The 27,599-nt window shown below is 48.1% G+C and overlaps 10 protein-coding genes across 10 annotated transcripts; 7 read left to right on the top strand and 3 right to left on the bottom strand.

Annotated features, from left to right (window-relative positions):
• The first annotated feature begins 316 nt into the window (after window positions 1–316).
• EJ05DRAFT_473123 (uncharacterized protein) lies at window positions 317–1,043 on the top strand. The gene is made up of 2 exons (XM_033743328.1): window positions 317–952; window positions 1,010–1,043. The coding sequence occupies exons 1-2, from the start codon at window positions 501–503 to the stop codon at window positions 1,020–1,022; spliced, it is 465 nt and encodes a 154-aa protein (XP_033604656.1). The 5' UTR covers window positions 317–500; the 3' UTR covers window positions 1,023–1,043.
• A 1,163-nt stretch (window positions 1,044–2,206) lies between these two features.
• Window positions 2,207–3,401, bottom strand: EJ05DRAFT_497065 (uncharacterized protein; the record flags this gene model as incomplete). Its single annotated transcript, XM_033746498.1, has 3 exons — window positions 2,207–2,527; window positions 2,582–3,019; window positions 3,069–3,401. The coding sequence occupies 3 exons, from the start codon at window positions 3,399–3,401 to the stop codon at window positions 2,207–2,209; spliced, it is 1,092 nt and encodes a 363-aa protein (XP_033604655.1).
• Window positions 3,402–4,186: 785 nt separating this feature from the next.
• On the top strand, window positions 4,187–5,751 carry EJ05DRAFT_473121 (uncharacterized protein). Its single transcript, XM_033743327.1, has 3 exons — window positions 4,187–4,973; window positions 5,023–5,295; window positions 5,348–5,751. Exons 1-3 carry the CDS (start codon window positions 4,569–4,571, stop codon window positions 5,654–5,656), a joined length of 987 nt encoding a protein of 328 aa, XP_033604654.1. The 5' UTR covers window positions 4,187–4,568; the 3' UTR covers window positions 5,657–5,751.
• On the bottom strand, window positions 5,735–6,924 carry EJ05DRAFT_473120 (uncharacterized protein). The gene is made up of 2 exons (XM_033743326.1): window positions 6,901–6,924; window positions 5,735–6,822 (listed from the first exon to the last, which is right to left on the bottom strand). Exon 2 carries the CDS (start codon window positions 6,789–6,791, stop codon window positions 5,766–5,768), a length of 1,026 nt encoding a protein of 341 aa, XP_033604653.1. The 5' UTR covers window positions 6,792–6,822; window positions 6,901–6,924; the 3' UTR covers window positions 5,735–5,765.
• A 2,843-nt stretch (window positions 6,925–9,767) lies between these two features.
• On the top strand, window positions 9,768–11,180 carry EJ05DRAFT_460950 (NADH:flavin oxidoreductase/NADH oxidase family protein). Its single transcript, XM_033742624.1, has 2 exons — window positions 9,768–10,434; window positions 10,487–11,180. Exons 1-2 carry the CDS (start codon window positions 9,864–9,866, stop codon window positions 11,065–11,067), a joined length of 1,152 nt encoding a protein of 383 aa, XP_033604652.1. The 5' UTR covers window positions 9,768–9,863; the 3' UTR covers window positions 11,068–11,180.
• A 673-nt stretch (window positions 11,181–11,853) lies between these two features.
• Window positions 11,854–18,295, top strand: EJ05DRAFT_522474 (uncharacterized protein; the record flags this gene model as incomplete). Its single annotated transcript, XM_033748784.1, has 2 exons — window positions 11,854–17,353; window positions 17,410–18,295. The coding sequence occupies 2 exons, from the start codon at window positions 11,854–11,856 to the stop codon at window positions 18,042–18,044; spliced, it is 6,135 nt and encodes a 2,044-aa protein (XP_033604651.1). The 3' UTR covers window positions 18,045–18,295.
• Window positions 18,296–18,812: 517 nt separating this feature from the next.
• Window positions 18,813–20,394, top strand: EJ05DRAFT_200548 (Metallo-dependent phosphatase). The gene is made up of 2 exons (XM_033739739.1): window positions 18,813–20,037; window positions 20,086–20,394. The coding sequence occupies exon 1, from the start codon at window positions 18,919–18,921 to the stop codon at window positions 19,987–19,989; it is 1,071 nt and encodes a 356-aa protein (XP_033604650.1). The 5' UTR covers window positions 18,813–18,918; the 3' UTR covers window positions 19,990–20,037; window positions 20,086–20,394.
• Window positions 20,395–21,650: 1,256 nt separating this feature from the next.
• On the top strand, window positions 21,651–22,153 carry EJ05DRAFT_200536 (uncharacterized protein). Its single transcript, XM_033739738.1, has one exon. It carries the CDS (start codon window positions 21,820–21,822, stop codon window positions 22,102–22,104), a length of 285 nt encoding a protein of 94 aa, XP_033604649.1. The 5' UTR covers window positions 21,651–21,819; the 3' UTR covers window positions 22,105–22,153.
• On the bottom strand, window positions 21,795–24,163 carry EJ05DRAFT_507770 (uncharacterized protein). The gene is made up of 5 exons (XM_033747957.1): window positions 23,930–24,163; window positions 23,258–23,874; window positions 22,548–23,206; window positions 22,380–22,495; window positions 21,795–22,322 (listed from the first exon to the last, which is right to left on the bottom strand). The coding sequence occupies exons 1-5, from the start codon at window positions 24,048–24,050 to the stop codon at window positions 22,204–22,206; spliced, it is 1,632 nt and encodes a 543-aa protein (XP_033604648.1). The 5' UTR covers window positions 24,051–24,163; the 3' UTR covers window positions 21,795–22,203.
• A 2,128-nt stretch (window positions 24,164–26,291) lies between these two features.
• On the top strand, window positions 26,292–27,536 carry EJ05DRAFT_200519 (uncharacterized protein). The gene has a single exon (XM_033739737.1). It carries the CDS (start codon window positions 26,628–26,630, stop codon window positions 27,453–27,455), a length of 828 nt encoding a protein of 275 aa, XP_033604647.1. The 5' UTR covers window positions 26,292–26,627; the 3' UTR covers window positions 27,456–27,536.
• The last annotated feature ends 63 nt before the right edge of the window (window positions 27,537–27,599 follow it).

Here is a 27,599-nt window from a genome sequence, read left to right as displayed (position 1 = left end):
AATGAAGACAATCACGAGACTGCCGAGAGAAAGGATGTGCTGGCACAGCTCGCATGATGTGAGAAAGTAGATAAGTGTACGTTCCATAGTTCAACAGTAATACCAAAATGGTCTGGCGCTTTCCTTGGTTCTTGGCTGCATTGTGGCTGAAGGCTTGACCTACGTCATACCGTTGGTTGATCTCCACAAACACCACGAATCGAAGCAAAAGTACTGGTGGAGAAAGCGAGACGTGGTGCAGATCGCAAGGCCGAGCACGACTAATAAGGCGTGTTGTTGGCAGAAGTGTTCGAATGACGAAAATTATACTCGATCTCGAAACCTCAAACAGCAAAGCATGTAGACTCTAGAGGCATGGCGGTGGGACAGGCGTGTATAAAGACGGAAGCCTGCCTGTTCATGTCCCACCAGAAAGATCCTACAAGCCTCATTGGACTTTGGATATATAAACAAACCCTCCAAGCACCACAAGAACTTCTGCAGATCCCTGAATCTTCATCATGGTCATCTCACGGATCCTCTCATTCGCCCTTCGGGTTCTACAATTCATTTCTTCTGTGATTGTCATGGGCATTGTAGCTTATGAGGTCAGCTTGTACAACGACAATGGCTACTCGAGACTTCCTGATTCCTGGGAGTGGATCTACTACGTCCTCGCCGTCAGCGCTCTTGGAACACTTGCCAGCCTGGTTTTACTTATTCCATTCAAGGCGACTTTCAGCCTATGGGTCGTGGACGGCATACTATCAATCCTGTGGTTTGCTGCTTTCGGTGTCTCGGCCCACTACTTCGAGCCCATCAATGATTCAGACAGAGGCTGTGACTTGAGAAGGTTACGCAGCGTGTGTGGTAGAGCGAAAGCTTGGCAGGCCTTCAGCTTCCTGGCTGCCATCTTCTTCCTCATTAGTTTGTTTCTAGGTATTTGGGTTCATAGGAGCGGCAGGAAGTCACAGTAGGTTTCCTAAATTCATTTCCATTTCCTTACAGCCCGCTGACGTAGTTGTATTAGGTCCAGTGTATAAGTGGTTGGAGATGAACGTAGGTCTGATACAACGGCATCATCGTCTCTTGATTGATGGCTAGATGCGGTTGAAGTTTGAGCTGTGTCATTGCTTGAATTTACTGTAGTTAGTGAGAAGGCAATGTAACGTGCGTAATGATCAATATACCCAGTTTCAAGGACCGCTCTGACGCTGTATGGATGCCTTAGTCGTCTATCCATTACTGAGATCGGTCAAAGGCCATACTACAAGCCACTCACAAAGACAGCTGCCAGTATAAACCTCCGTCTTGCCAGTATTTACTTCATAAGCATAGAGAATGACTTTCTGTCAAGAATGAGTCGGGTTTTTGAAGCGTTTTGAGGTCTGCTTCCGTTAACCTTCACCGGAGCTGTGTTGCACGACACCATCCCTTAATGTCTCATAATGTTCTTATAATTGCAGAGGTCGAACAGCGCTTCAAGACTCGCATCGACCGTAGCATTTATCGAGGCCAGAGTGACGACAACAAGCCGAGTGGACAGGTTTTTATGCTAGACTTCGCCTCCTTTGTAATCTAGACGAGCCAGTCCAGAAGAATTATGTAGTCTTGATACTCTACAGGATTGTCGCTTTTCGGCCGAAGTCTTTCTGTACAAGTAGGTGTGTCTGAACTGACCAGAATCTCTCTTTACCATAAGAGAGATTCACCAGACGCGCCATCGTGCCGGGATGACCCACACAGCGATGGCTGAGGGGCTTCTGGTAACGGTCGAGGGGTTAGGAAAGTCAGAAAGATGCTCTCTGTATATTGGATGATGAATCTGAGCCCTTTCGTGCCTCGATTTCTAGATAGCGCGTAGAAATATGCGCGACAACATCTTTCTGGGTAGATCTTGTGTAACCTCTTGCCCTTCTGGACCCAGTTCAACTGAAGCTTGAGACTTGTGAATCTAGTAACTCGCCTTATCAAGAGTTTACAAAAGACTTCAAATTTAGTCTTCGCATGGTCAAGGAAGCCCTAAATTCGGCTGCCGATCCATGCTGATGGCTATTCCACGACTCAAAATGCGCCCATGGACAGGGACGTTTGCTTCTATTTGATATGTACTAATGGGTTTATTGAAAAGCGCAGGATCATCCGGAAGCCTCCATTGAATACGACATCTCTACTTCGAAGAACGCAGAATCGTAATATTTGAGAACTCATGATATTATGATCCTATTCAATCAGAGTGTGCATTGGCCGTGCCTCTCCTGAAGTTTTCGAGGTATATTGCGGTGTCCTCGTCATCTAGCCTGAGCACGCAGCCGTGGTTTGCATCAACGGGGATTTTCCTTTCATAGCGGTCCCTGAACACGTTGGCTTGCATTGAAGTCCAACTTTTGAACTTGCGCAGCCCCCATTCATGGCTGAAACGTGGGCTTTCACTAGTAGGCTCATGCTCGAGTGCGAAAGCCATAAGATTTTGAAGTTGTGTATCTGACACCTGGTAAATGTTGCCAACACCCTGGAAGTAATCGGGGTGGAAAAAGACGTCAATAGCCTGCTCGCATGTTAGCTGCACCAATACATCCTACACTGGCTGCGGTTATAATACCTCAGATTCAGAAGCACCGCGGTCAAACAAGATTACACCTCCGAAGAGGCGTGTTTCTGCCCAGTAGCCAACGATATCAGCAACGCCTCGTGGATACTGGTCATGATCCTGGTAGTATCCGTGGTAAAGCTCCGTTGGAGGTCTATCGACATACTCGTTCGCGATAAAAGGAAACAAATCCGGTTCGGAGGCATCATCGTCGTGGTCATCAGGCGCCTGTGGTTTGATGGGTCCAAGAAAACTCAAGTCTACAGCAGGCTCCGTGGGCTGTGAAGCAGGGGCTTCGTAATTGTGGCCGTACGGGTACTTCTTTAAGCCGCCATCCGCACTCTGGAAAATCAACGCAGCTAATTGATGACATGCAACTGCAAGCAACTCCAAAAGGCGGATGTTGAAGTCTCGAGAACCAAAGTCCGCGTTCTGGTACGCTTGTATCACCTGGATAAAAACATCAAAGAGTGAATGAGCACTTTGAGGCATAACTCACAGGTACATTGAACTCAAGAATATACGGGTCGAGAGTCTCTCTGTAAGTTTGAACGATCTGTTTGGCTTCTGTGCTTGGCTCATTTGTTAAGCCGTTCAAATACATGGATGAACGTCCGTAGTCGTGATACTGCTCAGCTGTGCTCCTAGTTGGAAGACCATCGACAACTTGGGCAAATGTTTCAAAAGCTCGCTCCGTATTGAGGATATTCTGTAAAGCGTTTTCCACCGCCGCCCGATGGTGTTGAGAGAGGTCTGAGATAGTCGTTTTAGAGACCTCTCGGAAGTCGTAAGTCTCGTATACAACAGCTGAAGGTTCTTGCCGCGCACGCATTATTGATATGTTTTTGCGAGTATTTCTGAGATTGGAAGTGATTCCTTTGATTGGGGTAACTCAGCACAATATCAAGATTCACATAGATAGTGGAAAGTAATAAGGAATGAGGGATGGTAAGGTAGGAAGAGAACGGGCGGCGACTGTGCCACCTTGAGTAGGCGCCCGCGACCCGTCCGTCCGTAACTTTTTCAGCGCAACTCTTGGCACGTGTCGCGCGCGCAACACACACGTTTTTTTACCGGTACCTCTAATTCTTAGAACCTTATATTTTCCTAAATAGCTCTAGATTTAAGACTCTAGAAGATATTAAAAGATCCTATATACTTCTATTTATCTCTTAAGAATAGTTATTAAGTTCTTTTAAAGACTAAAGAATCTAAAAGAGATAGATAGTAGAGAAAATCTCTATTTTCTCTCTATCTTTACTATATACCTTAGTACTTTAGAAGTTACCCCTCCTATATACTTTAAAAATATAATTATAGAGCTTTTCTTAGAATAACTAATTAATATATTCTTTTTTTCTTAAATTTTTTTAATAGAAAGTAAGAGACTATATAGAAGTATATTTAGATATAATTAAAAAACCTCCTAGAGTCTTAATTCTAGAGTTATTAGAGAAAAGGTAGAATAAGAGAAAATGTATGTGTTGCGCGCGCGACACGTGCCAAGAGTTGCGCTGAAAAAGTTACGGACGGGTGCTCCGGCCGGCCAACGGCCCGAAGCGCGCGACTAATCCAAGAGGATCGTGCCTGCCTTTTCCAATAGAACACTTCGGTATCTAACAACAGTCATTGTGATAGGCTAGGTACGTAGCTACCTGGGAGACCCCCTGTATCATCACCAGCTATTCAATTGTGCAATTGGGTGAAGGCGCAGACTAGCAAGACGGAAAAGAACGACACCTCATCCAGATAACCGACCTGAGGTGACCAGGTATGCGGGCTCTTCGAAGTACTGAAATAGAGTTGTCACACTACGCCTCAATGAAGCTGGATGTATGTCTAGCAGAAGGCAGGTACAAGTACACTGAAATGGCAGCTCCATGTTGATTCCTCATTCCCCATCACCCATAAAACTCTCTTGTGTTCCATAAAGAAGGGGAAATTAGCATTGTTCTTCTCTTCAACGTCCTTCCATTGTTCCAAAAAGTCAGGAGCAACCATGTCACACCGAAAGTTCAGCATCGAGGAGCGCAAGCCTGGAAGCTTCAATCATTCTCACCATGGGCCAAACACTGAGATCTATACCTATATCGCGTCGGCCATCAACATTGGCTGTGCTATGATGTCTCACGGCGATGGAAGGAGAGCCCTGACTAAGATTGCCCTAGATTCCGAGGCCAATGCTCCACCGGGCACCAGCTTCTTCAACAAAGACAAAGCTGCTGCATCTCAATACGTCGATTGGTTCATCGATAATCTCATACTTAAGTTCCCTACTGTCCTTGTCGATGGTCACATTGCCGACGTTGATATCATGGGATACCACCCCAGAGGGACGTGGCATGGGTCTGTCAAAGAATTTTTTCTGAGCAATGAACGAGGTGGAATTCATTTCAACGCATCTGTATGTATCAGTGCTTTCGATTCCGGAGATATTCTGATGTTTGACTCAGAGAGTATACGATATGGTAGCAGCCGCCCGGAATGGCAAAGACCAGCGGTTCAGGGACTTCCAGTTTGCATTCGCAACGATGGTCGTCCATGAATGCGGCGCACATCTCCTGATCACCAGTATCGGTGGTGGTAGAAAGGATACGCCCAAGGATATGATTATTCCAGGATACAGACAATTACCGGACATTGGAGAATCTGGACGAGTACTTGAAATGGGACTGTTTGGAGGATGTATGGAATACTATCGTTGCCCTAAGCAGGAAAATGGACAGGTAAGTTATGCATCATAATCTACTAGGGTTACAGTACTAAGCTTCTCGGTAGGCGGGGGTCATACATCAAATTGATTCTCAAGCAATTGCCTGGAAAATTGATCCTAGGGTCATTAATGACGCATGTCAGTACAAATTCCAGTTCCCGTTTCGGAGAGTTGGAGGTGCTATTGATCCCAAGACGCTACAGTCCATGGGCCGTGGTGTACGATGTCAACGCTTAGATGAAGGCCAGCGAGCGTTGCTTGCATCCCAAAAACCAAAACCAGACGCATGGCTGCACATAAGGTGTAAGGTTAAGCTTGGTGATGTGCGAAAAGTACCATTCCGACCACGAATACTCCTGAATTCAACGGTCTAATTCATCATCTTATCATGTATAGGAGGCATGTGATGCATATGTAGACGGCGTTCGTTCACTCTTGCATTTGGGTTATTGGTTGATCTCTACAGAACAATTAAATGCATATCTACTTTCCTAGATGACCGTTTTGGGGCCTCAAATCATATGAGAGAACTTTTCCACCCTCGATAAATTCACCCAAAGGAGCCGCAAAACCACCCGAGGTAGCTATATACAGAGCGCCCGGGTTGTGGTCCGAAATTGCCACAGAAGTAGGACCGTAGACTTCCGTGGAGTTCTGTGCGCCTACAACCACACGTTCCCGGCCATCTGGTGTTACTTGTATGATAGAGTTCCCAATGTTTGTTCCAATATAAGCATCACCGTGAGCGTCGACATCCAGATCATCGGCAAAAAAGCCTTGAGCCAGTATCTCTACCTCTCCGACGATTTCCCCTTTCCTGTCAAGTTTGACACGACCATAGAGTTGCTGAAAGCTATTCGTAAAGTAGATATCAGTGTTCTGGACCTTGAGACCGTTGATGCCAAGGAGTAGAGACGTTCCATCCTGAACGGGTTTCAAGGCAGGATCATCCAAGAAGATCTCTGCGGCGCCGCTTTTGGTATCAATTTTCCAGATAACTCCTTTGAGGGAGTCAGATGCTAGTATAATACCCCTCCCAGCGTCAAGCGTGGCCAATCCGTTGAGTACTGCGGCATCGTGAACATGAGCAGCTCTTTCAATCTTTGCCCCTTGACCAGTGCGAGTATTGAAATTTCTAAGATCGGCAAGATAGACATCCCATGTCCCAGGTGTGGATGTTACGTCGGTGAAATTGAAGTCTCCAACGGTGAATGCGAATATGTCCGACCCCAGTTCCGTGATGCCAAAGGTCGAAGATCGATCTGACTGGTATATAAGTCTGGCTTTCGATTCCTGTGGAAGGGAAGGATCTATGTTGTATAGCCCTTTCAGATTGATATTGGCACCAGTGAGTATGTTCTCGTTGTTTCGTACAGCTATAGATTCTAGCCACGTGTGGTTAGGGAATTGGTATATGGTTTCGAGACGTCCAGAATGGTGATCTGGAGATAATGGAACTGCAACAGCACTGGCGATGAGTCCAGCAGCTACTGAATAGCTCAACATCATATTCAACCGACCGATACGTCTTAATTGTTTGCTATGAGGAATTGTAGTGTTAATAAATGACCACGAGAGACAAGATGTGTTCTTGAAAACATCGGCACATTGAGCTTACTCTTATATAGAGTTCACTTGTAGGCGTGCATGAGGAGGTGTCAATAACTAGTCAATGTCAGACTTCTTATCGGATTATTCACCTCATCATCTGAGGCTTTAGCATATGTACAAAAATAGTTGGTTTAGAGACAATTCATCCAATGGGAAAGCATGAGAGCACTATAGACTGCATCTCATCAATGTATAGTAAGCAACTCAGGTGTAGGTGCTTATTGATGAGATTGCTTTATGGCCGCCGGCTTCTACTAGTGGCGGGCCAGGGGACACTGATTCGGCTGGCTGCAGTAACCTCGCTTTGAAATCATGACTCCCTGTTACGCGAGATAACACTGCAAGGGGTATGGACTCCTAGAATCCATCTAGTAATTCTAATATTTTTTAGCTTTAGCTAAGGCAGTCGCTTGACAATGTCGCCGAAGAAGTGTCTAAGGCTTTGGGGAGGTTCAAAACATTTGAATGTGCCATGGGACGAATAGCGCTCGATCATGCTCAGTAAACGTGCTGATTGCTATATAGTCTTTGATCACCACTGTGTGGTTCGTACTGTCACCTCTCACCTTCACCAACACCATCCTGGTCGCTCACTGACTATAGACCTGCAGACAACGACCTTGTATGAGCCTGTAATTCACTAAGTATCAACCTTCACACTCTCCGGAGGCGCTTCCAAGGCTCCCACGAAGTACGTGATCTATCTGTGACGGAGCAGACATTGTAGCACAACCATGCGCAAGTCTACGGTCTCTTTCAGAAGACAAAGCCCTGTAGACGAACAAGTTGCTAAAGGTATCGACCAAAAGATCTTTTGAGTCTGGTTGATTTCACATGACAAGACAAAAACATATTTACATCTCAAAGCCTTTAGAACTTCACAGTGCCCGATTATCATCTATCCGTGGCTCACTGTCATTCAATGTGACTGTCACAATGGCACCAGGAGCTCCAACGCACACACACACATACATAAGAGCAACCATCAAGCATCATTTTCTTCGTGTTCTCTCCTACTAAACGCACAAAACCCGACTGCAACTGCAGAAACACAGATAACAGATAAACACGCACACCGCATTGATACCAAGCACCTCACGTATCCACGCTATGCCTCGTCGCCCTCCATCCCCTGTTTCCCCACTGGAACCCCCACCCCGCCCGCAAACACCCTACACCCATGACGACCCCACCGAACGTAGGACTTTCGCACAATCCAGGTTCCACGAAGGGCATGGCTACAAGATGAAGGATCGCTGGCAGCCGCCGCCGAACTCAGGACGTAACGCGAAAGTACCGGTTTATAAAGGGCTGTTTCCGTTGAAGCAAGGTCCTGGTGGAGAGGGAACGCTGGATGAGAGATTGAGGGGTAGGGGAGGAACGAGAGGAAGAGCCGAGTGGCTGGCTGCGAATGCGAGGGGACCGTTGGTGGAAGTGACATCCGAAAAGGTGGCGAAGCCGGTCTTGGTGAGATCGGGAACCTCTGTGGGTGGTCCGTTGGTGAAGGAGGAGAAAAAGAATGGGGGTGGAGGATGTTGTGTTGTTATGTGAGGACTTCGATGACTAAATACTTAATCGTCGTTAGATTATACCTATTAGCAAGTTTTATACCCGCCGGCGGGTCGATACATCTCATTCCAGACGCGATTTAATAGATTTGTTCGTACGGATAGCCTATAGTATGATGCAACTTTCTGAGCATAATCCCTTCTTGTGTCGTTGCTCTTCGATCTGAGGTTTCTTGGTGTAAGCGCATGTTGTTTCGCCATAAGACTCTCTCTTCGAGTCAAGCCGGTGATCAGAAGATTCTTTCAAACAGTACATGGGAGGTGGAGGAAATTTCTGATGTTGAGTGACACCTTGTTTAGGTGGAGCGGGATTGGTATCAGATTTTCGACATTTAACATGAGGTTGCCGCGCAATGGTGCAGCTCTGTGCATATGGAGATACCGGGGACATTATACGACCGCGAGCCGACCTCTCATTCATAGAGAGCGGTGACACAGGGCAACCGGTGTCAGTATTTGATAGCTTCAGCTCGGCGGGTCGTCGGCGCGACATTTTCACTGTTCAAGATCAAAGTAAACAAAGATATTTGGAGGATCGTAGATGATAAGTCAAAGTCGAATTAATACGATAATATCGTGTATGGTACGGACTGATGGACCCGATGGAGGCGAGCAGGCCCTGCAGTGAACTATATAGTCGTCATGAGCGGTACAATGTATATGACAATGACGAAGTTGGGATACTCCATGTACTCGAACAAAGCTAACGGGAGATTCTTCTGTTCGAAACAATGTCAAGACTAAATCCTTTGTTAGTTCTTTGAGGCACTGTTTGAAAGGTAAGTAAGACAAGAGGTGACAGGGGGAAGGGATTGAGGTACTGTATGATGGCTGGGGGAGAGGGGTCTACATTTCAGGCCACTTTTTCTAGTGATCGGATCCATAGTGTGGATGCCTGGATACTAGATAGCCATCGCCATGACCTAGCGTTTGCTACTAGTACGGTGCATAGCTCCACACAGCTCCACGATTCGTTGATATCAAATTTAGAGGCATTCTCAGAAGTCCAAAGCCTGAAGAACCATGAGACTGAAGAACCATGCGATGGGACAGCTATAGCGCGCAAGTCTCTTTGCGTCAAAAGCGAGACGGATATATCGAGGCATAATTGCTCAGACGAGGTGATGCAGTGATATTCCATCTATGAATACCTAATTCATAGGTGTTATTGAAGTTATTATGGGATTTAGCGTGGCGAAGTGTCCACGGGCCCACCAGGGGTCCGGGTGCGGTAAGTTGGTGACTAAGATTGATTGGATATGTAATGACTCTACTAATCAGTAATTACTTGTATTAATTAGATTAACAATCATTGCGGATCCCTGATAAGATGGCGGCCACCTCGTCGTATATCGCTAGCGTGCGGTGCGATGAGGCGGACCTCTTCTGAGAACTCGAAAGAATGGAAAGCTCCACGTCGCCAGGTACCAGCAACCTATTCAAACCGCTTAAAATTGGCCGCATCACCGTATCGCATCGAATCGCGCTCGCGCCACTCACACGATACCGTGCTGACGGTAATCATGTCCCTCTTCCCTTCGTTAAAGAGTACTATGCCCAGCGTGCAAGCACTCCAGGGACGCTTCTAATAACTGAGGGTGCTTTCATCTCGCCTCGAGCTAGCGGATTTCGATCAGTCCCTGGTCTATGGTCTAAAGAGCAGATAGTTGCATGGAAAGAAGTCACAGACGCCGTGCATGCAAAGGGAAGCTTCATATACTGTCAACTATGGGCCCTGGGAAGAGCTGCACTTGAGGATATACTGAGAAAAGAGTTTGGACTAAAGCCCGTGAGCAGCTCTGCTACGCCCATGCCGCAGGTAACCAAGCTACCCGGTAAGCAAGACACCAGTGGCACACTGCCGGTAGAGCTTTCAGAGAAAGAAATCCAAGAGTTCATTGCAGACTACGGGCAGGCTGCCAAGAACTGTGTGGAGGCTGGTTTTGATGGCGTGGAAATACATGGCGCGAATGGTTAGACGCTCGCTATCGTGTCCGGACCTGTCATTACTGACGGGGACTACAGGCTACCTCCCTGATCAGTTTACACAAGACAATGTCAACAAGCGAACCGATGGCTGGGGTGGAAGTGTAGAGAAGCGCTCGAGATTCGGACTGGCAGTTGCCAAAGCTGCAGTCGACGCAATCGGGTCTGATCGCGTGGGCTACCGCATTTCTCCGTTCAGCAGATTTCAGGGCATGCTTATGAAGGACCCAATCCCACAGTTCTCTTGCCTGGTAGAGGGCTTAAAGAAGCTGGACCTGGCTTACCTTCATGCAGTGGAAAGTCGAATCTCTGGCAATGCAGATGTTGAGAACTTTCGCAAGCTCGATTTCCTAACTAAGACCTGGGGGGACAAACCGCTCCTGGTAGCAGGCGGGTATAGACCAGATACCGCCTTACGCGCAGCCGACGAGGATTATAAGGATCTTAACGCTGTAATTGTATTTGGCCGGCTGTATATCTCAAATCCAGACCTACCATTTCGAATTCGCCATGGAATTGAGCTCGAGCCGTACGACAGGAAGAAATTTTACAATGCTAGATCGCCGGATGGCTACGTTAACTATCCATTCTCCACACAGTTCGAGCCGAGCAAACTATAGACATGGGTCTATGCAGAAGACCGTTTGAGGTATATATTTTCTTGTATTAATATAATTGTTAGCGATAGATGACTGGGTGGTCGATTAAATATACACAAGCTTTTTGCGCCGACAATAGTCTCCACAAAACTCAAGCAGTGACATAAACCTTGAATGCCAGTGCATCGTGATGGATGCAACTCGGTAATCGAGCACGGCGCAGACGCGTACAGGCGCATGCTAGGACAGGATCACAGACTTTTCGTTCTCTGATGGGGGTGCAACTATACATTCTAATCAACCAGCTAGATACTAAACTTTCCCGTGCCGTAAATTTAGTGCTTAATTTGAATCAAAGCATCTATTCATTCTCTCTTTAGGCAAGAAATAAAGATTTAGGACCCACTTCATTAATGAAGATATGATAAGTATGGTATCAATGATATTATAGCAGGTAATATCCTTCAAGTGACTGTCCTGAGTCCACCCGATTACTCTCTGGCGGGCCGTTACCGAGCTTTTAGAGTTTCGCGAACGCCTCGTGCCAGCCAATCGCAGAGTTGCTCGCGCTCCTCAGAAAATCTATCTCCATCTCCCGGGGCCCTTAAGCCTTAAGGGGCATCAAGACTCTTATTCATATCCTCTTCACACGGCGACCTCGTTTTTACGCCTGCTTGCTGTTGAAGCACGTCCCATCTCCTCTACACGCTTCGCCGCTTACTGTTCTTCGACTGCTCCTCCACGGGTGTTCACCTCGGTATGAATCGGAGTCCCAGCTGGCCGTGACCGCGCGACTCGACAAGAGGCATGCCCGGCTGGCGCCCTCTCCCCCGGATTGCCTTTGCAATCTGCACGTATCCTTTCCAGCCGACGTCGACGGCCGACCTACCGCTTGAGATTGGCGATGAACTATACATAATAGAGCTGGGCGGAGAAGATGGCAGCTGGTACCGTGGCTATCTCGTCGCGCCGCCATCGCTTCTGGCAGGTTTGACGACAGTCAAAGGTCAGACGTTGGAGGCACGCGTCTTTTCTGGAATATTCCCGAAATGCTGCGTCGAAGTTCGTGAGGTTCTTGGGGATAAGCGTTTGACCTCGCGAATAAGCCAGTATCATGATCCTCCCGCCACTGGAGCCCTACGATTTGAACACAACACCGCTCGGGCAGATCAGAGTGCCAATGGCACGTGTACACCAGACGAAGGTCATCTTGAAGGAACCGAGACCAGATCCCGAACATCTCCACATGGCAGCGCGAGGCAATCTACAGGCATGCGTCTTGGGTCGCAAACCTGGACCAACAATCCGGACCAAATGCAACAGGCCCTCATACCACTGCCACCAGCATCTCCTCGACCCCGCGATTCCTCCTTTCAAAGACCACTAGCGCCCGTTCCAATGCTCAAGATTGGCGATGAAAATCCTACCTCAATTCAGGAGCCCCTTGTGGACGAAATTGCATCATGCCTCCGCGAATGGCATTCGACCAAGCTACACGAGCTACTCCTATCTAGAACATACACTGAATTGGATAAGACTTCCGCTTTGGTAGACCGTTTGGACACAGCAAGAAGACAATTGTTGCATAAAGTTCTGACCCAGCAAGAGTTGCGCGACCTCCGCGAAAGGACAGTCTGGGACTTGGTGCGAGGAAACAAACTCCTTTCGGGGGATGTGATTGTGCGGAGTCCACACGAACGCGGGCGTATGCTGACCGCGGAAGACTCCGCAATAGAAGTCACGCAACTACAATCTATCATGAGTCTGCTAGAAGAACAACCGACCCAGCCTGTAGACGAACACACCCTTCACCACTTGTTTGTGCACGTCAAATCGGCAAAGATAAATATATCAGACTACTCCACGCAACTCAATGTTTACCTTTGTGTCAAGACCCCCGGGTCGGCACCGCGGCCTATCTCTGAAGTCTACTCCATTGATCTTATCGTAAGAGACGGAACCATGGTCTCATCTCCAACGGAGCGTCTGAGAGCACTTTTCGCCGACTTGACTCCTGTGGACTTTGGGGAAGGTGCGGGAGCTGGATCAAGTCTATATCTTGTGGTGAAGGTATTGGAACACGAGCCTTTCAGAGACACAGCTACTCGCAACGGATCACTTTCGGGACCTCGCGAGAGCATATCGAGTCTTCACGAGCGGCCGTCTCAAGCCGGAAGCTTCAGCGCAAAGGGAGGTCGGCGGAGTATGATGTTCGGAGCCCGAAAACGAGAGCAGGATAGCATCACAAGCCCCGAGCATCAGCGAACAGCTAGTCACAGCAGGACGTCCGGAGACACGCGCCCAGGGTCTCGAATGAATGGAACACCCAGCGGCAAGTCTGCAAAACGAACCGTCGCAGTTGGCGTCTGTCGTGTAGATGACATCATGAAATCGAAGACTGAGATGGATTGGGATCTTTCACTATGGTCTAGCGCAGGTGAATTTGACGAGGTGGCAGAGTCTGATTATCAGCAGAGCGAGATAATCCCTGAATTATTTCCGAACAGTTCCGGGCGATACAAGCGACTGCATGCTGTCAACTCGCTGCAAATAGCCCTAAACCCGTTCGAAAATCCTGACGCTGAAGCTCTCATCGAAAAGACACCAACTTTGATGCATAATATGAACTGGACGCCCAAGATTGGCTGGTCAGGAGCACCACGAAAAGCGCGCAGCGATATATATCTGACGGTTTCTGAGCCGTTCCTATCTCGAAACTCATTTCTATCGCACCCAAAACATGGGACTGTCCCACTGGCGCAGCAGACATCTCTTGCAAACCTACAACTCACCATTGAAGTTCGTAGAGCTACTGGAGAGCGCATTGACAATTGTATATTTCCCTCGAGCAACAGCTCTGGCCACACCGCATGGCGAACGACCGCTGTCGAAAAGGGCGACAAATGGAATCTGACAGTAAGATTAGCCATCAAGCCTGAAGATGTTCCTGGCTGTCACTTAGTTATGAGCATTGCGGATGCACCACACTTCCCATTTGCGCTCTGTTGGATGCCACTCTGGCAACAAGATGCCTTTATTCGTGATGGTGATCACTCACTCGCGCTATACAAATACGACGAGTTTACTTCAGGCATGATTTCCGGTAGAGGCGCGTATCTTGGCTTGCCTTGGAATTCTAAGCAACGCAAAGACGAATCGGTAACAGGAGCCATGGCATCTGTCAAACTCTCCACCTTTCTCTGTAGCACCAAATACTCTCAGGATCCCAGTTTGATCGGTCTACTTAAGTGGAAAGAGCAGTCTGCCAGTGACCTCGCAGAATTACTGAAACGTTTTGCTTTCGTGCCAGAAATTGAGATCGTCAAACTGTTACCTGACGTATTCGATGCACTTTTTGAGATTGTCGTGGACTACGCTGGAAACGACGAGTACGAGGATCTGGTCTTCAACGCCCTAGTGGTCATGCTCAGCATTGTTCATGATCGACGGTTCAACCTAGGTCCTCTGGTCGATGATTACGCAGAGAAGCGCTTCAACTATCCTTTCGCAACTTCCTGTCTGCTTCGCAGCTTTACACGTTTGGTCGACAATCCGACGAACACTGACATATCACGAAAGCTGAGAGCGACGTTGAAAGTTGGCGGACACATCTTCAAATTCATCATGAATGCTCGTAAGCAACAAAAAGCAAAAGAGGCTGGCATTGGTATCACTAGTCGCGAGCCAACGTTCACCAAGGATTTGCAAAAGATTCTGAAGTCACTAGGCGTCCTTATGACCAACTCCGCACCCATTCTCGTAGGGACTAAGACACTGGTCGTACAATACTTCCACACATGGATACCAGAGTTCTACCCGACAATGACGCACCATGAGGTTCTCCAGATTGTGACAGACTTCACCGAGAAATGTGCAGATGTTCAGGGCAAACTGATTCTTTACAAGCTCGTCATGGTCTATAACTTCCTTCAAAGCGATGTTTTGAAACACGAAGACATCCGACCGACATTGCTGCAATACACGTCAAAATGGCTGGAACCTTACTGGGGCTTCACGAATCCAGTCACTGATCAATGGAAAGAGCAGGTTCGGTTGTGCTCCTCCATCGTGGCGTCTCACGTCGAAGAGCTAGACTCGGAGGTTCCAGAGTATATGCACAAACTCGTCGACTCTTTTATGGCTATCCAAAAAATTCCTCGATTCGAGAAATCATCTCTCTCACTTTTGTTCCCATCCTCCTATCCATTTCCTCTTCGCCCCACCAACGCTAAATTTGAGCTCGAGGAGACTCTAGTTGAGATCTCGGCAGTGCTTGCAGCTTTATCTTCACGACCGACGATCGTTTCCCAGGACTGGCCGCAAACTCGTGTGGGCGACTTCTTGATTTCCTGCTTACAAGTACATATGGCCATCATGAATGGAGAAGCATTCCCTATGTCGTGGATGAGCACACATATCTACCACCACAAATCAACTATGAGGACGTTGGAAAAAATCGCGCATATATTGATAGAATCTTTCCTACCTGAGCCAGATGACGCTGACCAGTTCAGTACTGAGTTATGGCGATCGTTCTTCGACACTCTCCTGCAACTAGTCGGTAGTAACGCCCTTGCCTTGGAAGCATTCCCAGAGCAGAAGCGGCGTGCTGTTTGGAAAATTGCAGGCGATGTGCGTGAACTTGGTGCAAATCTGTTACGTCGATCGTGGACAGCTATAGGATGGGAGACGTCGCCAGAGGATCGCCGAGAGTATAATTTAGCCAGGATGGGTGGTTACCAGGTTCAATATGTCCCTGGTCTCATCCCGCCGATCGTCGAACTTTGCCTAAGTGTTCACGAAGGCCTGCGGCGAGTTGCGATCGATATACTTCACACCATGATCATTAGTGAATGGTGTTTGAGCCAAGACCTCGCTCTCATTCAAGCAGAGATGATTGACTGCCTCGATCGCTTGTTCAAGTCCAAGCCCATGACTGAGAGCATGCTGCAGAAGACCTTCATAGGCGAGCTCATTGATCTGTTCGAATCACTTGCCGACAGTCCCGATGACGACGAGCTGTTTGTTGCGATCAAAGGCATCATCAGCACTATCGATGAACTCCTGGACCTGCTTGTTGCCGTCCACAGCACAGATGCCACCGGGGAGGTCTTCCACATCATGGACACCCTCCATTTAATGGAGTTCTTGAAAGACATGCAGAAGGAAGACATTTATGTCGCATATGTTCATCAACTGGCTCGACTGCAGGCCGAAGCTGGCAATTATACGGAGGCCGGCCTGGCGCTCCGTCTGCATGCCGATCTATATCAATGGGATCCTACAGTCACAATCGAGGCTTGCTCAGCACCGGACTTCCCTTTGCAAACTGCCTTTGAACGTAAGGAAGCCATCTATTTTCAAATGATCAAGTACTATGAAGACGGACAATCGTGGGATAATGCTTTGGGCACGTACATCGAATTGGCCTATCAATATGAGCACAACATGTTCGACTTCGCAAAGTTGGCTCGGTCTCAAAGAGCAATGGCAACTATTTATGAGGCCATCAGTAAAGGCGAGAGACCGAATGCTCGGTATTTTCGTGTCGTATACAAAGGTCTTGGCTGGCCTATTGGTTTGCGTGACAAGGACTACATCTTCGAGGGTTCTTCTACCGATCGACTGGTTTCATTCACCGATCGTATGCAATCACAACACCCTTCGGCTCAAATTCTTCCAATAGGAAGCGAACAAGAGGACGTGGAAGGTCAATACCTTCAGGTCTATGCTGTAACTCCACAGAAAGACCTCGTCCATCCTATCTATCAGCGTGCCAAGGTTTCCCAACCAATCCGTGATTATTTCCTTCTTTCACGACCGAAGAACTTCACCACCGCCTCTCGCCGTCTAGGTGGTGAGTCTGTCCGCGAACAAATAGCTGAGAAGACGGTATACACAACGGCAGAGACATTCCCTACCATTCTCCGTCGCAGTGAGATCGTTACTACAGACATCATCACCCTTCCACCGTTCGAAACAGCACTAGAAAGGACGACGCGCAAGACATCTGAACTTTATGCTTTAGAGAAACGGGTTACTAACGGGGAAGATGCTGCTTTCACCCTGCTTGCCGAAAGCATCACATCATCTATAGATACATCGACCGACGCCAGCGTGGCTTTGTACCGCGAACTGTTACCACAATCCCACGAGCTTGTAAATGATGAAGGCGAAGAGCGAGCTTTTGGAGTTTTGGAAAATGCTCTCAGGGTTGCATTGATCGATCATGCATTGGTAATCAAGCGCTGTTTGGGTGTATTCTCGCGTGGCGCCTATCAAGCCACCCGCGCAGAGCTCACACAACGTAAGTAGGAATCTGGGCCCCTACGATCTGAGATGCATTCACTTACCGTGTCTCAGGGTTCGAGATAACTTTTGCCCCGGAACTCGAACAATTGGCTCCTGTAGCACCTCCTGTCATGGACATTAACGCCACAGAAGTGACCACATCCTGGCTGACCAGACCAATCCCAATTACACAGAAACAGACCCATGATCGTGTAGTGACCCCCGACCACCCAATGCTTATGACAAACGGTCCTAGCCAGTCAAACGGGTCCCCCTTTGCCCTCTCGGAGAAGCGCCACAAACGCAATGAAAAGTCCCGGCTGAGTCTCACGTTTCTAAAGCGCACTTCCGGAGAAAACCAAGCTGTCACCAGTGCAATCCAGGAGTCAGAAGAACGTGCTCCTCGCAACTCAATGCGCGAACCACGATCTCCGATTAGAAGCCACGGTGCAAGCACCCAGCCCAGCGACTCGGACCTCAGCAGGACGCTCAGTACCACCGCATACAGCCAGCGAAGCGCGAGCGTCGACCGGGACGGAAGCATCAATCACGGAGCCGAGACGATCCGCTCGACGAATACGGACAAGAGCGACGGCAAAACAAGCAGGATGGGCAGCGTCAAGAAGAGATTGAGTGCTCTCAACCTAGGTGTGGGGAAAAAGCTCAGTAAGACTAATGTGCGGCCTGAAGGGACGATAAGAGAATAGTGTTGCTCGTTCCGTACAAAACCGCCCTTTTGTGCAATTTCGGGCCGTCTTATCTAAGACTCACTCGTTTCTCAGTGCCTTACTTCCTCCCTTCCTTTTCTCGTCTCTTTGTACATATTGTGACCTTTACGCAACATCTGTTGAGTTTTCTCGATTCACCTTGGCTGCGTGTATTTACATTCTGTACACCAATCTTCCCTATCGTTTCTTGTTTTCCCGCAAAGGATGCTGAAAGAATCCGAATTTATATACCCACGGTATCAGCCCACTGAATCTAGCGGTACTGGATCAATGCGGCTGGAACATATAGGAGGAATCTATTCCGCGGCTTATGTGTAGCTGTTTCAGACGAAAGAATCGAGGCTGTGATTGTATTATTAGTGGGTTGTCTTTAGGTGGTCACGAAATGGGACCGAAAACCCCTGGTAACATCTCAAATGTGGTGTCGCTCCGGTGCAAGACGTCCTCTTAGACAAGCTACGCCCGCCTCTATCCTATATATATGCCTCTCAAAGTGCATATTCAATCAAGGAAAGGAAATATTCGCTCAGCCGCCCTAGCCGTGGTCGGACTCATGCGTGTCATAATGGCTAATCATCAGAACCTTCACCCAATTCTCTTCAGAATAGGCAATATGGATATTTCTCAGAATCCTTATGCTGTTCATTGTCACCAAAGCGAGTGCAATCTCCATCAAAGATTTGCTGACGTATCTCACCACCATATCTACTCCACATTCTTGGCGCGACACCCAGTTTGGGATTAGCACTCATGATCCCTGCAGCTTTAATTCCAATGTCGGCGCCAACAATGACTCTTAAACAGCGACGTTCTCCATGATATCTTCAATACCATCGACAACGTGACCGTCAAAATGACATCGTCAACGGTCAAGACTCGCATCCTCATTATTTCCGACACGCATACTGCTTCGCTCGGCGATGCCTCTTCCCCATATCCCTTCAAATACCCGCTACCCAGAGCAGATATCCTGCTCCACTGCGGCGACTTAACTATTAGAGGAGAGCTAGAAGAATACAAGACAACAATCGACATGCTCAATCAGTGCGACGCTGAGCTCAAGCTTGTGATTGCAGGAAATCATGACGTCAGCCTCGACGACAAGTACCGTGGGCCGAATGGTATTCGATACAAGATGCTTTCTGACGATAATATGCAATACACCCATCGATGGTGGAATCATACTGTTGAGTCCGCGAAGGCGATGTGGACCTGCGATGAGACCCAAAAGAAAGGCATACGATACCTCGACGAAGGTCTGTACCGCTTCAACCTCAGTAACGGCGCAAATTTCACCATCTATGCGTCACCGTACCAGCCTGTCTTTTGTGATTGGGCTTTCGACTATCAACGCGGTGAAGACAGGTGGAACCCAGCTGCACTATCATCGCCGGGTGCGACATCGATCGTGGAGCATCCGATTCCATCGTGGCCAGAGGTTGATATCCTAATGACGCATGGGCCACCAAGAGGTCATCGTGATATGACTTTCCAGAGGACGCATGCTGGTTGCCCTCACTTATTGCGTGCAGCGGCCCGTGCGCGACCAAGGCTGTTTTGTTGTGGACATATTCATGAAGGGTCGGGAGCGGAGCGCATCACATGGGATGTTGAGAAGGTGAATGCAGAGTTGACGGCCGGGAGTGGACTAGAGGAAGCTACGGAAGATGCGGAAGACTTTGTTCAGAAGAGTACGCGTGTTGGTGAACGACGTGTTGGCAGCAAGCAGGATCTGCAGTTTGTTGATGTTAGCGGCGAGGCCCAGAGAGACGATCGGAATGGAGGTCCATTAAGTAGAGAGAGGGGAGAAGATACATTGCTCGTCAATGCGTCGATAATGAACCTGATGTATCGTCCTGCTCAGGCTCCATGGATTGTGGACTTGGAGCTGCCGAGGAGTGCTCGAGAGGAGCATGACAGCTGATGACAGTGCATGAAAACGCCGGAGATCGAAATGAGGCATGATATTTTAGTCTCAAACGAGATGACTTTTGTGAGAACACCCGCTAACGTCTGATAGACCCATATTGTGATGTACGTCGATGTTTTTTTCCACGCCAGAACTAGACGCCTGCCCACTCCAATTCAGATACATGGACGCCACAACGGGAGTTTAGGCACTCAAGAGTCGAAAGATGAATCACGGGATAGTATGGAGGTATTCCTCCTCCAGAAGGCCAGAATCTGAAATGACCTCTTTCCTCGTATGGCATAGCACCATGGGCGCGCTTCGTGTCGAAACGGAGTCTCCGTAGGTCAACAGTTACGTATCCATGGTTTCATGTGGTTCGTTCGGGTCTATCTGCTTAGTTGCGACATTGTTGATTGTCTTGTACCTTGATACTCCAGTCTAGTGGCGCCTTACAAACATACTTCCATAGAAGGAATATTGTACTCCGAGCAGTCCCGCCAGAGTCATATTATCCATAATCGTGCGAGTAACACGAGAAACATCATCAGCATTGAAAAATGGGCAAGAGTCAGAGTCCTCCCGAAACGAATCGTCAGTCATGTAACCTAGTCATCGAGGTTCGAGCAGGACACGCTGTTGTTCTACCTTATACGTACGTCTCTTGAATGTACTCTGACAAATCTAGAAGCTTCATAGAACTAATCATCCTTGCTCCAGCACTTCGCTCTCCTGACTGTACAATTCGGGTTGGTATCGGAGACGACCTCATCAATGTATAGTATCATAGCGAGAACAATAATGTTTACAGGAAAGTGCAAGGATTTTACTCTTTCCATCTATGATAAGGCCGCACCGTGGTTGCTGTAGGTCTATCGCTGGGTCGTGGAAGGACTTAAGGACTCGATCTCGCGGTACGATCCCGGATGGGCAAGTCATTGCGATGTCAACGAATGTCTGGTGCGCGAGTCATATCGCTTCCGTACAGGGAAGACTGATATCCCACTGACGTACCAGTAAGAATTGCAGGACGCGAGAAACGTGCGGTCCAGAGCCAGGAGGAATATGAGGTGGCAGCGTGTGTGGGACTTGCAGCTGCACAGGTATGGCGTACGCTTGCTGTCTACTCCCACGCCAGAACGTGAGGAGTCCGTAGATACAGAGCCAAAGTTGGACGAGTATGAGCCGTGAGTAGCCCTCTTAAAGGTCCACGGCCATTGTGGATATATTTCATTGCGAGTTTCATGTTCTTTGGCTTTAGCTATTAAACATCTTGCATACCCATCTTCACACAACAATACTTCCTGAATTCATATGTCCAATACTTTCCATAGCCATCACTGCGCAGCGAAGCTTACAGGGACTATATGTTTATTCCCGTACCTAGCCATTACAACGCAACGATGTTTCTTTCTATTGTCTAAGCAGCTTATGATACCCCTTTTGCTTATGAATAGTAGAAATAGTAGATGAGACAAAAGCTATCAATTAGTAGTAATACCTTGTGCCAAGCTTCGATACTAGAAATGAGAAATGCTCCTGCACTATAGTCGCCATGCTACCTTTTGTTTTCTTGCTTACTTAGTTCTTTCACAGCACGTATATCACGAAAGCCTAGGGGTTTATTGGAGTTTCATGTGATTTACATACAGGGATCTTCAGAAATCAGGAGGTGTGTGGACGTTTGCTTTTGACTATGCTATTATCCATTACCTAACATCGAAGCTACATCGTGGCCAACAGGGCCTAGACTGCCTTGGCTAGCCCTTCAGATTGCGAGTCATCTAGGGTTGATTATACGCAACTCGAAAGGGACACGTCTCGAATCCGGGCTATAGTTCCAGAATGGCAGCTTTAATAATGATGGCAATTCTAAAATGCTTCTATGTGAATTCCTGGCTTCATCAACATTTGATGTCATTCATGACCTCGCTATCCTCGCTACAGCACACTGTTGAGCTGTCGTTGCTTCTCCTGGCCTGCTCTTGGGTCTTGGGTGATCCGAACTGGCCCTGTTTTGTTCTGTCGAGTCCTCATTCAGGAGCAGGAAGTCTCACACGCCAGTGTATAGGATGTTTCTATTCAGTGTTGATGTTGAATGGGCAAGTCGGTAGGCGACCTTTGGTCTAATGGATGTTGTACATGCTCTCACACGAACTCCGGGGGCACTCTGGCTAGTGATAGAAGTTGGGAGCTTGCGAGTAATTTCTCTACAGTTCTCTATTTTTATCAACGAGCTCTTGTAGTTGACACTGATTTTGAAGGGTTAGGGCATCCGGCCGCAGCGCTGGAGCGTTTTTGCTGAATTCGAATCTGTTCACTGAACCACAGAAAGTTGTTCGTGATTGCTAACTCGGGTATTAGTGTACATAATGAGAAGCAGAGATGAGATATCTTGGACTAACGTGCGAACAGTGAAAGACAGCTTGTACCAAAGCACAGTGACGACCGGGACATCTCGGCGAAGAAGAATCTACGAGCCCTCTGATGCCTCGTCGAGGCTGAGCAAGCGATCAGAATACTAAACAAGTGTTAGTGCGCAGTTGCGGGATTGTCAGTCGTTATTTCCTTACATCCATAGATAGACGAATGGCAATCCAGTCCACGCTTCTAGTGGTATCCAGGACATAGAATTGTAGATAGCTATCAAATTCACATCATTTCCAGGAGCGTCGAAAGGAGTGAATCGTGCAACAGCTCGCCACCAGATGATAGCAGCTTGCCGGATAGTCTCGTTGACAAAGTGTTGGGCAGATTTCGTGGATATCATGTCTGATTTTAGTGCGGTCTGGAGGTCGGCGTAATATGTATCGGAAGTGGACGTATCCGCATTTAGTGTAATAGGTGATGCTTCTGTAACTCTTTCCATTGACTTGACGCGAATCTTGAACAGATTGAACGCATCCTGCATAATCTGCACGGATGTCTCCGATATATTACCATTGTACTTATGTGCTAGGGCGAAAGCTTCACAAATATACAAGGGCGATGTCAACAGGAATGGTCTCGAGTGTTCCGCTCTGTCACCACCTGATTTCTGGTGTTCTAGGTTGGGAAATGAGACAGGAGCGTAGAGGGGAAGCGTCCCTAGATAGATGGAAGTTATGAGGTCTGTAGCCTCAAGTGTTCGTGGAAGGTGTCCAAAGTCGATATTTGCGATGCCACCAGCGACCTCGACCATGCGTGCTAGACCACTGAAGTGTACTGCAAGCCGGGTACCTCCTTGGACAATCTGCCAGAGAGTTAGCTGTACGGTTTGACATGACGATATAGCTCGTCTTACTTCGTAGAGACACATCGAATTTACGAGAGCCATCATCCGATATAGCTTGTAAATCGGGACCTGCCCGGCAAGGGAATGTGAGACGCCGTGCATGATACTCGCCAGTGTCTTCGAGTCTTCCTTCAAGACCGTACCCCGACTGGCGGCGATTGTGGCATCGGAATACAACGAGATTGAATTGAGCAATAGATTCTGATCTGTACGCACAACGGCATTGTAGCAGTGACCAAGCGGCGAATAGATAGACTCGTTGAAAAGCGTCCGAGTAGCCTCCAGAAATCGCGTATGATTCTCCAGTCGAGACAGAGCGTCCATCAACCTCTCAGGGGTCTGCCCTGGTAGACAACACAAGCCAAAATAGCCAGGTTGGTGTTCGAGGTTAAGTTTCGGGTTAGAAGCACGTGCGATCATAAGTTTAGTCGTCTTTGTTGGGCCACCTGGTACAGTTGCCGTATCCCTAAGGCAAGAGTCCTTCTTGTTTGCTACCTTATCCTTCGTTCCGGACTTGCTACCTTGCTTGCCCCACGAGGCAGGCGCTGTATATCCCTCACATATGCGGCCTGTGCTGGAACAATTCATGCAATGTGGCCGACCTTCATCACATTTCACTCGTCGTACTATTACTACATTCAGCATTCGCTCTATAGGTCAGCAACGGAGGATTAAACGAACTTCTGCATGTACCACACCCTGTCCTTACTCGAGTCGCATAGCGTCTCTTCCTGACGAAGTTCCCGCTATCTGATTCCGTGCTGTCCCCCTTATCCCTCTGCATTATACTTCCCATAGTCATTATTGTGGCGCTACTTGACGTGTGCGACACGGTCAGGACCAGTCTCGTATGTGCTGCAGACTGCGCCAGAGAGAAGACTTGGGTCAGCTCGTAAAGTGTCTAGAAGTAATTACATGTCGAAACATGCGATGTGGTTGCTTTATGAGGCGCACGGCACATCAGTCTTGCAGGGGCGGTTTGTCAGGGTTCTCATTGGTTGGCTCGTCTAATCCTCGAACTGCTGAATGGATGGCTCCAGTGCACTAAGGACGCTACGTGGCGACAGGGATTTGCTAATTACATACTCACTAAATTCGTACTAATATAAGAATTAGCTACGCTACCACATTTGGCAGTACATCTGACATATTCTCTAGGTATACTCAAGCTAGATTCATCATTTTGTAAGCAAACAGGGTTATGACCCTTTTATAAGCACAGACGGCTCAAGTATTACCTTATCGCCCTCCTTCTTTGCCTCACGCCTGACCATTCTTTTATAGTTCGTCAGAATCGGATCGTCACAACAGCGATCTTGCTGGATTACCATATGAAAAGTCACTAACCCTAGCACATGCGAGATTCTGTCCTTGATCAGCTTGACCTATGGATCGGTCAGCCCATTGACCGTGGCTAAGCTACGGGTGACCTGGGTCTGTCGATGTAGCGACTGCTGGTGTTGTCGGAGATTACAACTGGGAGCAACGGAGAAGACACTGACGGCGGAGGCGGCTTGATGGATGTTTGAGCGCCGGGCAACCAAGTCCTCATCGCTGCTCCTGCGACCGACTAGTAGAGAGCCTAGCATGGGACCCGAATGTCCCACCCTACATCGGCGTGCAGGTCGTAAACATCGATTTCAACTCCTGTCGTGACTTGCATGCGCATGTTGCTGTATCCTTTTGGCGTCAAACAAGTATTTCAATCCCTTGACCTTGTTTGACAATCAGTACATTTCGCACATGTGCGACCGTACAATTGTAAAGCTGCTGAGTGTGTTGACACACTTCCGAATGATAAGTTGCTAGAGGCTGCGATGCACTAGGATATCCGCGATGTTGAACGAGAGTGTCGTGAACCTACCAGTCCGAGGCGACAAAATGGGCCAGGAAACTAAGTGTGATTGTAAGGTTTATTCATGAAGGTTCCGATACGGTTCGTCGGAGATCAAGAGATATTGAGGGTTCCCTGATATCTGAGAGTGTTAGCTTACATGTACGCACATATGGTGTCGCAGAAATTTATATCGCCGTTCGTTTATTACGAGCAAGGCAGAATACCGGGATGGTCAACGAAGGCCTATTGAGAGCCCAGACAGCAATAAATTTTACGAGATATGCGTACAGAAACAATGAGATTCAAGGAGATGACCAAATTCGTACACGCGAGCTGTGTGGAGCAGATCCGTCCTCAGTCCTATGTCGATCCTTTCGCTTGCTCAAAACCCTTTGTATTGACAGCGGAATAATGGACGAAGGTCGTTGCAGATATTCGCATAGTCAGTAGCTCAACGTAGGGGAGAAGAGTCGATACTAATACCTTAAGCAGTCTCGACGTACCTGATTTTTGAGCTTCGATTCTAGAGATTAGGGATTCGTAAATACCAGGTACCTATCATGCATGCGCTGAAGTTTTTCCCTGAATTGAAATATCTCCACGCCAACGTACTTGTAAAACTTTCTAGAAGCCAATAAGAACGAGCGATTATACATAGCAATGTTCCTTTTGTCCTAGTAGAGACGTATGCTGCGGCAACAAACCGCAAAGTTGACTGACGGCAACAGTATTGGGGGACATGCTAGATCATTCATATTCACATTCACATCCGAATGCAATACCGACCTAAAAACCATATCTGAACGTGCGAGAAGCTCTCTTGTCACAAGCCTAGCTAGTGCCATTCGGGGATTATTGCCTCAGCCCTAACCACATATGCAGGTACGGCGGACCGTGCCGGATGCGTTGCCCTATTGCTCAACCGGATCTTACAAGGCAAGCTTCTGGGCTTGTGATCTTATCGAGCAAGTAGTATTGTTGCAAATGAGACTGCTGTCTCACGTCTAGATTACCCCCTATGACTTCTGTGTTTGGGAGTGCGTGGAGCGATCGCTGGTGTTGGCTAGCATTGAAAGAGTCCGCGTCTCAACCAATACTCAAGGTTGCTTGCGGCCAATTTCTGGTTCTCAACCAGAGACTAGTAGCTGGTATATCATAGGCTGTAGCCAATGGCCATGGTAAAGGTCGCATCCACGCGATTCCGGGGTATGTTTATTATGTCTCTGCTCTTGTTGTGGAGCAACGCCAAATTTCAATACAGTTCCAGGTAGTTACCGTCTTCCTCTATTAAAATCACTCAGCGAGCCTAGACGATGCCCGTAGTCTCCCTTGTTGCCTGGGGTGTTTTGACTTTTCTTAGCCATTGCGTCCGAAACCTCCTTACTTCAGCATCCAAAGGACGTCGAGGGAGTAGAAGCGACTCAGGTTCTGGTTGGCAAACCGTATAATCGAAGCGAACCCGACCAAATCGAGGGAGGTTTCAAGACGCGTACAATCGCTCTTGAGTCACGGTGATCATGCGTTCGTGGGGTAGCACATACGATGAAGAGTAAGTTAGGGCAGACGTCTCGCATAGTGGTAAGACAGTCCATGCTGTCGCATACTGACAAGAGCAGGGCGCTACGAGGGTCAGCTGCGTCTCCGACCTCACCAACAATTCCTACATTCGCTTCGCCACCTATGCGTCAACGACCGCATGGCCCAAGAGTTATTCCTAGAGCGGCACATATGCAGTACTGGGGAAGAGATCCCTATGTACGACGTAATCGGAGTAGATCTGGCGCATCCGCCCTGCGCCCAAACAACAGCCAGAGAAGCGAGCCACGAAGCGTCAGTGTTTATTCCCAGTCTACGTCGGCAAGTGAATGCAAAGTCCCATACGTGAGTTCTGAAGAGATATTTCAAACTCCCACGCCGAGTCCAAACATTGTCCCCGGAACTGCAGTTTTTGACTTTGCGCCGATTGCTGAAGAGGGGAGTGCATCGAAGCCATTTTCCATATATATCCACTCGCCCAGCACCAAAGAGACCGCCGATGCAGTGCCGAGACGGACAGTGTCAAGGATATACGCATCCTCACTTTCAATTTTCAACGGCAGGGTATTTAGTCGTCAAGATTCCGTCAAATCGCGTGGATCCTATGTTCGAAGCGCCGAATACGCCGAGGAAGAGGAACGTCGCGCAGAGCGTAGAGGAAGACGGACTGTCATGTGTTTACCAATTCGTTTCGTGAAATGGTTAAGTGGAATCCTGATTTTACTTATTATAGTTGGTGGTATCGCTGTCGGGATATACTATAAGCATTTGAGCGACCAAGAGAAAGTGGCCATCAACAAAGTGGACGAGCCTTGGATTGGATCTCTCAGCTAGTTCAGTAAGGTCGTCTAGAGGATAGCAGGGGGATTAGCATATAGTAACCGCCGCGAGAGCATCAGCCAGATTACAGTAATTGATGGTCTTGATCTCAAAACTCGCGAAGGTCCGTGCCACAGCCACATCCTCCAGCCACGCGCA

This window comes from Pseudovirgaria hyperparasitica (genome assembly GCF_010093815.1).
Source record: "Pseudovirgaria hyperparasitica strain CBS 121739 unplaced genomic scaffold EJ05scaffold_2, whole genome shotgun sequence".
Classification (NCBI taxonomy): domain Eukaryota; kingdom Fungi; phylum Ascomycota; class Dothideomycetes; order Acrospermales; family Acrospermaceae; genus Pseudovirgaria; species Pseudovirgaria hyperparasitica.
The sequence above is the reverse complement of the archived record's forward strand: the minus strand, read 5'-3'. Positions and strand labels throughout refer to the sequence as shown.